At 42.7% G+C, this 12,268-nt stretch overlaps 2 protein-coding genes across 11 annotated transcripts in view; one reads left to right on the top strand and one right to left on the bottom strand.

Annotated features, from left to right (window-relative positions):
- MRPL35 (mitochondrial ribosomal protein L35) overlaps window positions 1–962 on the bottom strand; it is a 21,602-nt gene extending 20,640 nt beyond the window's left edge. The window contains exon 1 of one of the 2 annotated variants that reach the window (XM_037741367.1): window positions 874–962. The gene's annotated coding sequence lies outside the window, so the exon portion shown is untranslated. Of the gene's footprint in view, window positions 1–749; window positions 769–873 lie in introns of those variants that run through there. The other variant, XM_037741366.1, reaches the window with a different exon arrangement.
- IMMT (inner membrane mitochondrial protein) overlaps window positions 815–12,268 on the top strand; it is a 44,955-nt gene continuing 33,501 nt past the window's right edge. For all 9 annotated transcript variants that reach the window (XM_017536626.2, XM_017536625.2, XM_017536628.2 and 6 more), the window contains exons 1-3: window positions 815–972; window positions 10,278–10,351; window positions 11,712–11,901. In XM_017536626.2, coding sequence (XP_017392115.1) covers window positions 928–972; window positions 10,278–10,351; window positions 11,712–11,901 — 309 coding nt within the window. In that variant the 5' untranslated portion in view covers window positions 815–927. The remainder of the gene's footprint in view (window positions 973–10,277; window positions 10,352–11,711; window positions 11,902–12,268) is intronic.

Raw genomic sequence — 12,268 nt, 5'->3', positions numbered from 1 at the left:
TATATATATATATACACGTTTGTTCGTTCGTTTTTGTTTTTCTATATAGAGACGAGGTCTCATTGTGTTGCCCAGGCTGGTCTCGAACTTCTGGACTCAAGCGATCCTCCCGCCTCGGCCTCCCGAAGTGCTGGGATTACAGGCGTGAGCCACCGCGTCTGGCCTAATCGAATACTTTCAACCATGCTTCTGCACTGACTTCCCATCTTCCAACCAATCCACAAATTGCAGCCAAAATTATGTTACTAAAATAAAAACTTGGAGAAAGCAGTGTGGTTTAATCTAGAAGGAGCAGAAGCTGTGGAGTCCAAAGAACCTGTGTTCCTATCCTTGTTGTGTCACTTGACACGTTCCGCACAAGGGTCCCTACAGTGTTCGTTCACGGTCTCCAGCAATCAGGATGACTCCCTGAAGGGCTGTCAAACGAAACAAACTCGCAAACTGAGACAATTCCATTGTTTGCGTAACTTTGGCCAAATCCACTCCTTCCTACGAAATATCCAGCTCACAGAGCCGGCTGAGATGCTTTCTTGCTTTAATTCTTTGAAGAGTCACAGATGTCCATTTTCCACGTGCGGCTGAAGACTGGATTTCAGAAGGCTTTCCCTCCGGCCGCGTTCACCTAGTAACCCCAGCTTGAGGATAAGGACCTGTAGCCCGAGTGCAACCCGGAAAGTGAATCTGCCCTTATAGCCTCCCTCACACCAATCGCCCGGAGCTGGCGTTTCCGCAGCCGGGGCACAACCCACCTTTTAAGAGCTGCCGAGTCGGGGAACGGAGAAAAGCTCGCGCGTGCGCAGTGGAGTCGGCTGCCCTTCCGGTGCGCGGGGCGCGGACGCGGGCACGCACAGACGCACGCACGCCTACACTTACTCGCGCGCCGCGGCAGCTCCAGCGTTCACCAGTAGCGCCGGCCGCTTCACCGAGATGCTGCGGGCCTGTCAGTTATCGGGCGTGACCGCCGCCGCCCAGGTGAGCGCTCGGGCTACTGAGGGCGTGTGATGAAGCTGACCTAAGACCGTCAGTGGAAAACTGGGGAGTCTTGGACGCTGCCTAGCCTCCAGGACAGAGGCGAGTCTTAGGGCCAACCTTGTTGGGAGAGGCCCGGGCTGGCAGTGAGGCAGCCACCAGGGAGTTCGCCGGAGTGGGATGACTTGAGGTTATTGCCACAGCAGGGTGGGGTGTGGAGAGTAGCGGGAGGCGCGGCTTCGCGGGCGTGCCATCCAATCAGCGCCGTGCTGCCCCCGTCCAGGACCAATCCTGGCTGCTGTCGTCTGGGTCGCCGGTTGGGCGCGCGATAGGTTTCCAGTGCTGAAGGTCGACGGGAGAGAACTACAGTTCCCGGCAGGATGAGCGGAGCCGTGGCTTGTTGCATCCTTAATCAGGAGGTGCGTGGACTTCTAGAGAGAGTCCACATTTTAGGGGTCAAGGTTGTAATTATCTGGAAGGGACTGTCTTTTCGCAGCTGAGAGCACCTCTGAACTACTTTTCTTAATTCAAACAAAAGCGAAAGATTTTCCTTTGTGGAGCTGAACCTCCTGGTAAGGAAAGACAAGAGTCATGACCTTGTGGCTCACTTCTGAGATTAGGACAGGGATCTGTGTCTCCAGGCGCTAGGACTACTTTGACATTCAAGGAGCCAAAACACCCAGTTACTTTTAGTTTTGCGTAGTTACCAAAGTTACTTTCTAAAATTGAAAAACCTGTTTGTATTGCTCATGATTTTCAGAAAGTTGATATTTTGGCAAAATGTAGATAGTAAAACAAGTAATGTGACTCAAGCAGTAATTGAACAGAATCTCTAGGAATAGTGAGTTAGAGATCATAAAAGTCAAGCTTTGTTTTTTCAGGTTCGCTTCTCTATTTGCTGCTAGGGTAACAGAAGCGGCCCCTTCCATAGGAAAGTGGAACGAACCTGTGTTAGTCTTCTATTGCTACGTAACAAATAACACAAATTTTGCAGCTTAAAACAACACCCGTGAATGACTCCTACAGTTTCTGTAGGAGTCTGGGCATGGATGATCTGGGTTCTCTGCTCAGGGTCACACAGGGCTGCAAAGTGTTAGCCATGCTGTGGTTCTCTTTTGGAGATCAGGGTTCTCTTCCAGGCTCATGCAGTCTGTTGGCAGAATTCAATCCCTTGCAGTTACAGGACTGAAGTCCCTCTTTTCTTGCTGCCTCTCGTCAGCCACTGCTCCCAGCTTCCACAGCAAGCTTCCCAGAGGCCATTGGTAGCGTGGATGTTTGCTTTCGTGCAAGCTACCAGGAGCTTGTCTCTCTGACTTCCAAATTTCTTTTACTTCCGTCTTTCCTCTCTAGACCCAGATTTAAAAGGCTTATGTGATTAGACTAGACCCACCTGAATGACCTCCTTTTCAGTTAATTCAGTCAACTTTTTGGGATCCCATTTGGGGAATAAGAAAACTAATTAAAACTTGGTAATAAAAAATGTACCCTTTTATAGTTCTAAGTCAAGATGTCTAAGCTTCCTGAAATTGCTATCTTATCAACTCTCAGAACTTTAATCCCCAAGCAGATGACTCTGTAGCCTCATCATACTTGATGAGGAATATTCCACTTGTCAAGATCCTTTCCACTTTATTAAACTCCATCATCTTTTTTTTTTTTTTTTGGATACAGAGTCTCACTTTTTGTCACCCAGGCTCGAGTGCAGTGGGATGATCATGGCTCACTGCAGCCTTGACCTCCCCAGTGCAAGGGATCCTCTTACCTCAGCCTCCTGAGCAGCTGGGACCACAGGCATGTGCCACCATCCCTGGCTAATTTTTAAAAAAACTTTTGTAGAGATGGGGTCTCTCTATGTTGCACAGGCTGGTCTCAAACTCCTTGGCTCAAATTATCCTCCCACTTCTGCCTCCTAAAGTGGCTGGGATTGTAGGTGTGAGCCACCGTGCCCAGCAACCCCATCTTAAATGTCTTACTGCTTTTACTGTTCCTAGCGTCCATTGTTTAGGAGGGAATAGTAAAACCAGTAAGACATTTAGTTAGTAAAAGGCTTTTTAAAAGGCAAACATGATGTCATGCCCTTTAGAAACATCCCATCACATTCAGAATAAAATCTAAACTGCCTGCCGTGGGCCTTTGGTCTGACTCTTCTCATATGTTATTATTCTACTGCCTCACTCAGATTCTCCTGGTAATCTCCAGCCTGTACCTCACTCCCTTTTCATTAGGTGTTTCTTTTGCCCTGGGCTCTACTCACACATATTTGCTTAGCTTATTACCTTCAGTTATTTTCTCAAATGTCACCTTCCCTTCAGAGAGGGCATCCTGATCCAAAATAGTATTCTGTCTACTCTTGCCTTCCCTGCATCACTGTATTTTTATCCCATCCTACTTTATTATGCTTTGTAGCTCCAAGCACTACCTGATGTTATAATGTGCATTTATTGCAGTTTCCACGTTTAAAATGTAAACTCTGCAATGGAACTGTGTCCATATAGTTTACTGCTATATTTCCAGTACTGACAATAGTCCCTGGCTCTGAGTAGATGCTCAGTGAATGTTTATGACATATATAAATGAATGAATGAATGTAATGTGTTCATTAATTCTTTTTTTTTTTTTTTTTGAGACAGAGTCTCACTCTGTCGCCAGACTGGAATGCAGTGGTGCGATCTTGGCTCGCTGCAACCTCCGCCTCCCGGGTTCAAGTGATTATCCTGCCTCAGTCTCCTAAGTAGCCACCACGCCCAGCTAATTTTTGTATTTCTAGTAGAGATGGGGTTTCACCATGTTGGCCAGGATGATGTCTATCTCTTGACATCTTGATCTGCCCACCTCAGCTTCCCAAAGTGCTGGGATTACAGGCGTGAGCCACTGTGCCCGGCTTTTTTTTTTTTTAATTAAAAAAAGTTTTTTAGACTTGGGGTCTCACTATGTTTCCCAGGCTGGTCTTCAACTCCTAGGCTCAAGTTATGTGCTTGCCTCAGCTTCCCAAAGTGGAATTTTTCTTAATCTCTGTAAGTGAATGTGACCTCCCTTTAAACATCCCATAGATTTTCAAACCTCTGATTATATGTTAGGGTTCTCCAGAGAAAAAGAAACAAGAGAGGGTGTGTGTGTGTGTGTGTGTGTGTGTGTATTGATCTCATTCTGTTGCCTAGGCTGGAGTATAGCAGCGCGATAATAACTCATTTCAGTCTCGATCAACTGGGCTTAAGCTGTCCTCCCACCTCACCTGAGTAGCAGGGACTATAGGCTCACACCACTATGCCCAGTTAGTGTTTTGGACTTTTAATAGAGATGGGGTCTCGTTCATCTCAAACTTCTGGGCTCAAACGATCCCCCCGCCTTGTCCTCCCGAAAGTGCTGGGATTACAGGAATGAGCCATAGTGCCCAGCCTAGGAAGATTTGTTATAAGGACTCCACTCATGCAGTTATAGAGGCTGGCAAGTCCAGAATATGCTGTGTGGGTTGGCAGGCTGGAGACCTAGGAGAGCCAATATTGCAATTTCAGTCCAATGGCCAGCAGCCTGGAGACCCAGGAGAGTAGATGGTGCAGTTTCAGCCTGGAGGCAGTCTGCTAGAGAACTGCCTCTTGGATTTTGTTGGGTTTGAGCCTTAAACTGATTGATTGAAGCCCACCTATGTTATGGGGGCAATTTTGTGTGTGTGTGTGTGTGTGTGTGTGTGTGTGTGTGACAGAGTCTCGCTTTGTCACCTAGGCTGGAATGCATTGATGCAATCTCAGCTCACTGCAACCTCCATCTACCAGGCTCAAGCCATCCTCTCACCTCAGCATCCTGAGTAGCTGGGACTACAGGCATGTACCACCACACCCAGCTAATTTTTGTATTTTTTTTTTGTAGAGACAGGATTTCGAGTATTACCTAGGCTGGTCTCAAACTCCTGGGCTCAAGCAAGCCACCTGCCTTTGCCTCCCAAAGTGCTGGGATTATAGGAATGAGCCACCATGTCTGGCCACTAGTTTACCAATTCGAATGTTAATCTCATCCAAAAACACGATTCAAGTTGACATATAAAATGAACCATCACAGGTAGTATCTTCCTTATTTTTATGTTTGGGCTTATTTTCATGTTTGGGCTCATCATCCTTGGATTCCTTAAATGTCGGTATTCAGTAAATGTGCTTTAGAACTCTGGTCCCTCCTGTTTTGTTTTCTTTTTTTCCTCAGACCTAGCACCATCTTTCTTCTCTTAGTCCCAGTATTGCATCACCAGGCCCAACCTTTTTGAAGTGGTCATTGAGTTTGGAAGACATGGGCTTTCCACCTAGACTAGCTCTCTCTCAAACTACAAACCTGGAAGTGGTCATTTACATATGGAGTAGTCTTTCCTGCTTATAACTTGAAACAAGAAGAAGAAATACTATTCTTGAGGATCAACCAACCCAGCTTACTTAAGACCAATTTTGATAACCCAGCTAGTTTAGGATTGAACTTGTGTGTGGACATGAGCTATTGTCTAGAATTCTTTCTTTCTGTTAGGATTATGAAACATTATGTTACTCAGTGATAGAGATAGGCCGCTTACAATGTGTGCTAGAAAGTAGTTTAGTAGATCAGGCCACCAACTGTTTGCTTCTACCCATGCTAAAATCCTCTTATTCCTTTTTTTCATATCTCTAGACCAGTAGCTTTCAAGCCATTTTGAAATACATCTTATGCCATAACTTATTACACCCAAGTGATAGATAACATATAAAATGTATTCACATATATGCAGGGAAAACTAAAGTATCAAGTTCCTGCTTTTGCCATACTGATAACTGTCTGCCATTTCTTTTTTTTTTTTTTGAGACAGAGTTTCGCTTTTGCTACCCAGGCTGGAGTGCAATGGCATGATCTCAGCTCACCACAACCTCCGCCTCCTGGGTTCAAGCCACTCTCCTGCCTCAGCCTCCTGAGTAGCTGGGATTACAGGCGCCCGCCACCACGCCCAGCTAATTTTTGTATTTTTAGTAGAGACGGGGTTTCACCGTGTTGGTCAGGCTGGTCTCGAATTCCTGACCTCATGATCTGCCCACGTTGGCCTCCTATAGTGCTGGAATTACACGCGTGAGCCACCACACCCAGCACTATCTGTCATTTCTATACTAAAGAACACTTTTTCTCCTAGAATATAATATGTTTACACTGAAATATAATGCTGCTTCAATGCCAAACTTACTGGATATTTTGGCAGGATATACTTTTTAACCTTAATGCATGATTATTAGAAACTTTTAAATTAACAGTAGAAAAGTTAATTTGTTGCATATCAATCTATATTTCAAATGTAGAACTGCCCATTAACTTATGGGTGCCTTTTTTGTTTGTGTGGGAGGAGTCCCTATGACAAAATCCACCAAAACGTTACCAGTTGACAACAACCAGCAATCTGTAGAGGAAACCTGGAACCTCTAGTTAGAGTTCACATAAGGCAGCTGATACTACAAGTTGCATTTCCAGATTGTCGTGCTGCTTTGAGGTTTCTTTATGTCTTCACTTTAGTTTGATAGAGCTAATAAATAAATGGTCTGTTTAAGAACATTACGGCCGGTCGCGGTGGTCCCGCCTGTAATCCCAGCACTTTGGGAGGCCGAGGCGGGCGGATCATGAGGACAAGAGATGGAGACCATCCTGGCCAACATGGTGAAACCCTGTCTCTGCTAAAAATACAAAAATTAGCTGGGTGTGGTGGTGTGCACCTGTAGTCCCAGCTACTTGGGAAGCTGAGGCAGGAGAATCATTGCTTGAAACCAGGAGGCAGAGGTTGCAGTAAGCTGAGAGTGTGCCACTGCACTCCAGCCTGGCAACAGAGGCCATTAGGCTACTGCTAACAATTTCTTCAAGGCTCTTCCAGCTTCTGCCACCCCCAACACCAGTCCCAAGGTCATGACCTCGTGTTTATGTTTTGTTTTGTGGTGGCACCCCTCTTCTAGGTACAAACATATGTTTGGTTATCTAGCTGTGTAACAGATCACCCTAAACTTAGTGGTATTAAATAGCAGCATAATTATAATTATTTATTATCTTATATTAATAATAAAGTAACATATATTCATATATATATATATATATATATATATTTTTTTTTTTTTTTTTTTTTTTTATACTTAACTTACTTTAAGATAAATGATTATCTCTTTGGATACTGATTTTGACTTTGAATTGCTAGTTTCTCTTTCTTTTTTTAATTTTTGAAATTGAGACAGGGGTCTGTGCTCAAACAATCCTCCCAAAGTGCTGGGATTACAGGCTTGAGCCACCGCGCCCGGCCTTATCTTTTAATTTTTAAAAGCCAGTCAAATTTACCAGTGGGGGGTTGTATACCAACTTTAGTGACACTGATGTTAATAAGTTCTGATAACCCACTACCATCGGACCAGCCTCATATATAAATTAAGTAAAAATTACGCAGTGCTTTGAGAGGCCGAGGTAGGAGGATTGCTTGAGGCCAGGAGTTCAGAACCAGCCTGGGTAACATAGCAGACCTTGCTCTATAAAAAACAAGAAGAAAAAAATTAGCTGAATTATGGTGGGCATCTGCCTGTAGTCCCAGCTACTCAGGGGTCTGAGGCTGGAGGACCACTTGAGCCCAGCAGTTTGAGGTTACAGTAAGCTATGATCATAACACTGCATTCCAACCTTGGTAACAGAGGGTCGCGGTGGTTGCTCATGCCTATAATTCCGACACTTTGGGAGGTCGAGACAGGAGGATAGGTTGAGGCCAGGAATTTAAGAGCAGCCTGGTCAACATAGCAAGGCTTGGTCTTTGCAAACAAAAAAAATATTATTTAAAGAGAAACTACAGTCGGGTGCAGTGGCTCACGCCTATAATCCCAGCACTTTGGGAGGCCGAGGTGGGTGGATCACGAGGTCAGGAGTTCAAGACCAGCTTGGCCAAGATGTTGAAACCCCGTCTCTACTAAAAATACAAAAATTAGCTGGGTGTGGTGGCATGTGCCTGTAATCCCAGCTACTCAGGAGGTTGAGGCAAGAAAATCGCTTGAACCTGGGAGGCAGAGGTTGCAGTGAGCTGCAATCACGCCATTGCACTCCAGCCTGGGTGACAGAATGAGACTCTGTCTCAAAAAAAAAAAAGAAAAAAATGGATATGAATTTGGGTAGTCTCAAACTCTAGTGTTGAATTTGTCCCTTATTGCATGGAGTCAGTTATTCATTATGCTTGCTGCTTGTTACTCCAGTTAGCTAATTATCCACTGTTAGCAGTGCCTTAACTTTTGACCTGAATACGTATTTGTACCTAGACAGATTAAAAAATGCAACCTTAAATAAAACATAACTTCAGTGTTCTTAATATTTTCTCCCTGAGTCACAAAAATGGAGTTGTTGACTTATAAAAATAGATGCATTTCTGTTTACAATTTCATACTACCTGCTTTACAGAATAGAAGGAAAATACCCCTTTCTATTAAAAATGGTTCAAAAATGTTGGGATTTCTACAGGTTAGGTAATAATTGAAATACTGTTTTTTTTTTCTGGTTTGTTTTTGTTTTATGGGGGTGGGGACAGGGTCTTACTCTATTGCCAAGGCTGGAGTGCAGTGGTGCAATCTTGGCTCACTGTAACCTCCACCTCCTGGGCTTAAGTGATTATCGTGCCTCAGCCTCCCAAGTAGCTGGGACTACAGGCATATGCCACCAAACCCATCTAATTTTTGTATTGTTAGTAGAGATGTGTGTGTTTTCCTTGAATATGGGAATGGTTGCCTAAACCATGTTGCCCAGGCTGGTTTTGACCGTCTGGGCTCAAGTGGTCACCCTCCCCACCACCGGCCTTCCCAAGTGCTGGGATTACAGGCATGAGCCACTGCACCAATAATTGAAAACTTTTTAACACCAATTGTATCTGCTTTACATGTTTTAAAACATCTAGTTTGTTTTTTGTTTTTCAAAATGTATTACTACATTAGTTAGATGTTTACCTCTAAACTTTGACCAGTAGAGTGTAAGTTATAACTGCAACTCTAAAGTAATTTCATGTGTCCTATGACTATGTGATATGTTTTCTTAAAACTATAGGTACTTTTTATTTTTGAGATGAGTCACCCAGACTGGAGTGCAGTGGCACGGTCTCAGCTCACTGCAACCTCTGCCCCCTGGGTTCAAGCGATTCTTCTGCCTCAGCCTCCTGAGTAGCTGGGATTACAGGTGCCCACCACCATGCCCAGCTAATTTTTGTATTTTTAGTAGAGACGGGGTTTCACCATGTTGGCCAGGCTGATCTCGAATTCCTGACCTCATGATCTGCCAGTCTCAGCCTCCCAAAGTGCTGGGATTATAGGCGTGAGCCACCACGCCTGGCCAAAACTATAGATACTTTTAAAATGAAGTTTGTGTTAATTCTGATATTCCTTAAATACAATTTCTTTAAATAACCTAGAGAAAGCACTTTCCCTCTTGTTGCAGTTTGATTTTTCTACTTGGTTATTTTAAAAGAAGATATTTTTATGGATTTGATAAGTGTAAAATTTCAAAGTGATAGATATGAATGGTTTTAAGTTTATGACAACCTTCCCCAATAGTATTTAGATGCTTGTTCATTTGCTTAATTTAGGGGATCCACATGTTGTTAAGAAATATTTAGGTGTGTTTTATTAAAACCAATCACAAAACATATAGCCCTGATCATTTGTTTTTATGTAAGGATAGACTAGTTTTATGGGGACAGGTGTGCCTGAGCATTTACAACATTAATTAAAATGTTTTCCTTAAGATGGTTGGCTTTTAGACTAACAATATGCTAAGATAAACCAAAAATCAGCTTTTAAATGAATGCCTCTAGGAGTTGACCAGCTATGCAATTAACTTAGAGATGAGAAAACTGATTTTCTAGATAAGTTAGCTGAGGTTAGATCTCTTCCTTGACTGTGTATCCTATAATGCCATGCTTTTAGCTTAACTTTGTGGGTGATTTTTCAGATGTCTAAACTAAGCTTATAAAGTAAAAATAGATTTTTTTTGGCCAATTAAGAAAACGTGGCAAATCCCAATTGTATTCAAGAAATACTTAGCATACATAACACTTAAAGGTGCTAATTGATCATAGTCTGATAATTTTTAAAAAATATTAAAAGTAATTTTATGTGAGCCTTGAGGTATAAGAAGCATCAATGCTTTTAGGAATCTATAAATATGGTTCATCATAAATTGACTTCTGAAATAAAGTAATTTTTGGTTGAATGAAGACATGTTTAATAAAAGTATTATTTCTGTATTACCAACCCTAAGGAAGCTTACCAGTTTCCTTTAACTGTACTACTGGTTGTGATGTTTTCCTTCTTTAGAGTTGTCTCTGTGGGAAGTTTGTCCTCCGTCCATTGCGACCATGCCGCAGATACTCTACTTCAGGCAGCTCTGGGTATGTAGTATGTCTCCCTGTAACCAGGCTTTTCACTGTGTGCTGCTAAATGGGTATGTGTGTTTTCCTCAAATATGGGAATAGCTGCTTAAACCTCTTTTTTTAAAGGGGCACATACACTGAAGCTTTGCTGTACCATTGTTGGGGTACCTTCTGGAGCATTGTCTGTTTGTAGGTAAAAATTTGTTAATAATGCACCTTTTGGCTCTTCAGTAATTGGATGGTATCCAAGGTAGAGCCTTCCTTGCATGTGCAATCTTCCATTCTCTGGCAATAGATTTATATCCAGAACTCAGCATGGTGTAACTTAAACAAGTATTTGTTAGTATTTGGCATTATTTTATTTTATGTATTTTTTTAAGATGAAGTCTCACTCTATTGCCCACACTGGAGTGCAGTGGTGCCGTCTTGGCTCACTGCAACCTCCACCTCTCGGGTTCAAGCGATTTTTCTGCCTCAGCTTTCCCAGCAGCTGGGACTACAGGTGCCTGCGACCATGCCCAGCTAATTTTTGTATTTTTAGTAGAGACAGGGTTTTAGCATGTTGGCCTGGTTGGTCTCGAACTCCCGACCTCAGGTGATCCTGATTTGCTGTTTTGTATTAAAGATAGTACCAAGCTATCCAGTGTAGCTCGGCCTCCCAAAGTGCTGGCATAACAGGTGTGAACCACCACACGTGGCTGGTATTTTGTAAAGAGTTTTTGTATTTATAGAAATGTTTGATTAAGGAAGAGGAGCCTTGAAAGTTAGTGATAGTTCTTGTTTGGGTTCAGAGAGAATTTCATGATTGTGCACATGTTGAGTTAAACGTTAAAGGGTACATTCTTAGATATTGTACTAACTATACATTTTTAAAAATGTATAGTTATTCATACATTTTATTTATTTATTTATTTTTGAGACAAGGTCTTGTTCTGTTGCCCCAGGCTGGAGTGCAGTGGCATGCATGATCACTGCTCACTGCAGCCTTGATCTCCCAGGCTTGAGCATTCCTCTTACCTTGGCCTCCTAAGTAGCTGGGGCACGTCCTACTACGCTTGGCTAATGTTTTTTTTTAAGGGGGGGAGTGGGGTAGAGTTGGGGTCTTACTATGGTGCTCAGCGTGGTCTTGAACTCCTGGGCTCAAGCAGCCCTTCCATTAGGCCTTTCAAAATGAATAAATATTATTTTTAGTGGCAACAAGTTAGAAACAAATCAGGAAAAGGTGATGTGCAGATGTGGTAGTAAATTTGGCCGCTAAGATCTGAATTAGTAGCAGATAAGTAAAGGCTAGAGGTCTTTGAGATGCTTACACTGGTATAGGAAAATAGATGTAGGAGAGCCAAGAAATATAAATGTATTTCCTATTTCTTTCACTTAGGTTGACTACTGGCAAAATTGCTGGAGCTGGCCTTTTGTTTGTTGGCGGAGGTATTGGTGGCACTATCCTATATGCCAAATGGGATTCCCATTTCCGGGAAAGTGTGGAGAAAACCATACCTTACTCAGACAAACTCTTCGAGATGGTTCTTGGTTCTGCAGCTTATAATGTTCCATTGCCAAAGAAATCGGTAAGAGTTTTAAACAATATTTTAGTTTATCCAGTGAAATACTTTAAAAGCAGGTTGTTTTCATGTTGAAAATACAGTTATCTTTTGGTATTCATAGAGGAGTGGTTCAGGACCTCCCATGGATACAAAAATCCCATGGATGCTCAAGCCTCAGATATAAAATGTCACAGCATTTGCATATAATCTATGCACACCTTCCCGTATACTTTAAATCATTTCTAGGTTAGATGTAAAATCTAATACAATGTAAATGCTATCTAAATTATAGTTATACTGTGTTATTTAGGGAAAGATGACCAGAAAAAGTCTGTCCATGTTCAATACAGGAGCAGGTTTTTTTTTTGTTTTTTTTTGTTTTTTTTTTTTT

This window comes from Cebus imitator, unplaced genomic scaffold (assembly GCF_001604975.1).
Source record: "Cebus imitator isolate Cc_AM_T3 unplaced genomic scaffold, Cebus_imitator-1.0 Scaffold99, whole genome shotgun sequence".
In the NCBI taxonomy this organism is placed as follows: domain Eukaryota; kingdom Metazoa; phylum Chordata; class Mammalia; order Primates; family Cebidae; genus Cebus; species Cebus imitator.
Note: the sequence above shows the minus strand (reverse complement) of the source record. Positions and strands in the feature narration are given on the sequence as shown.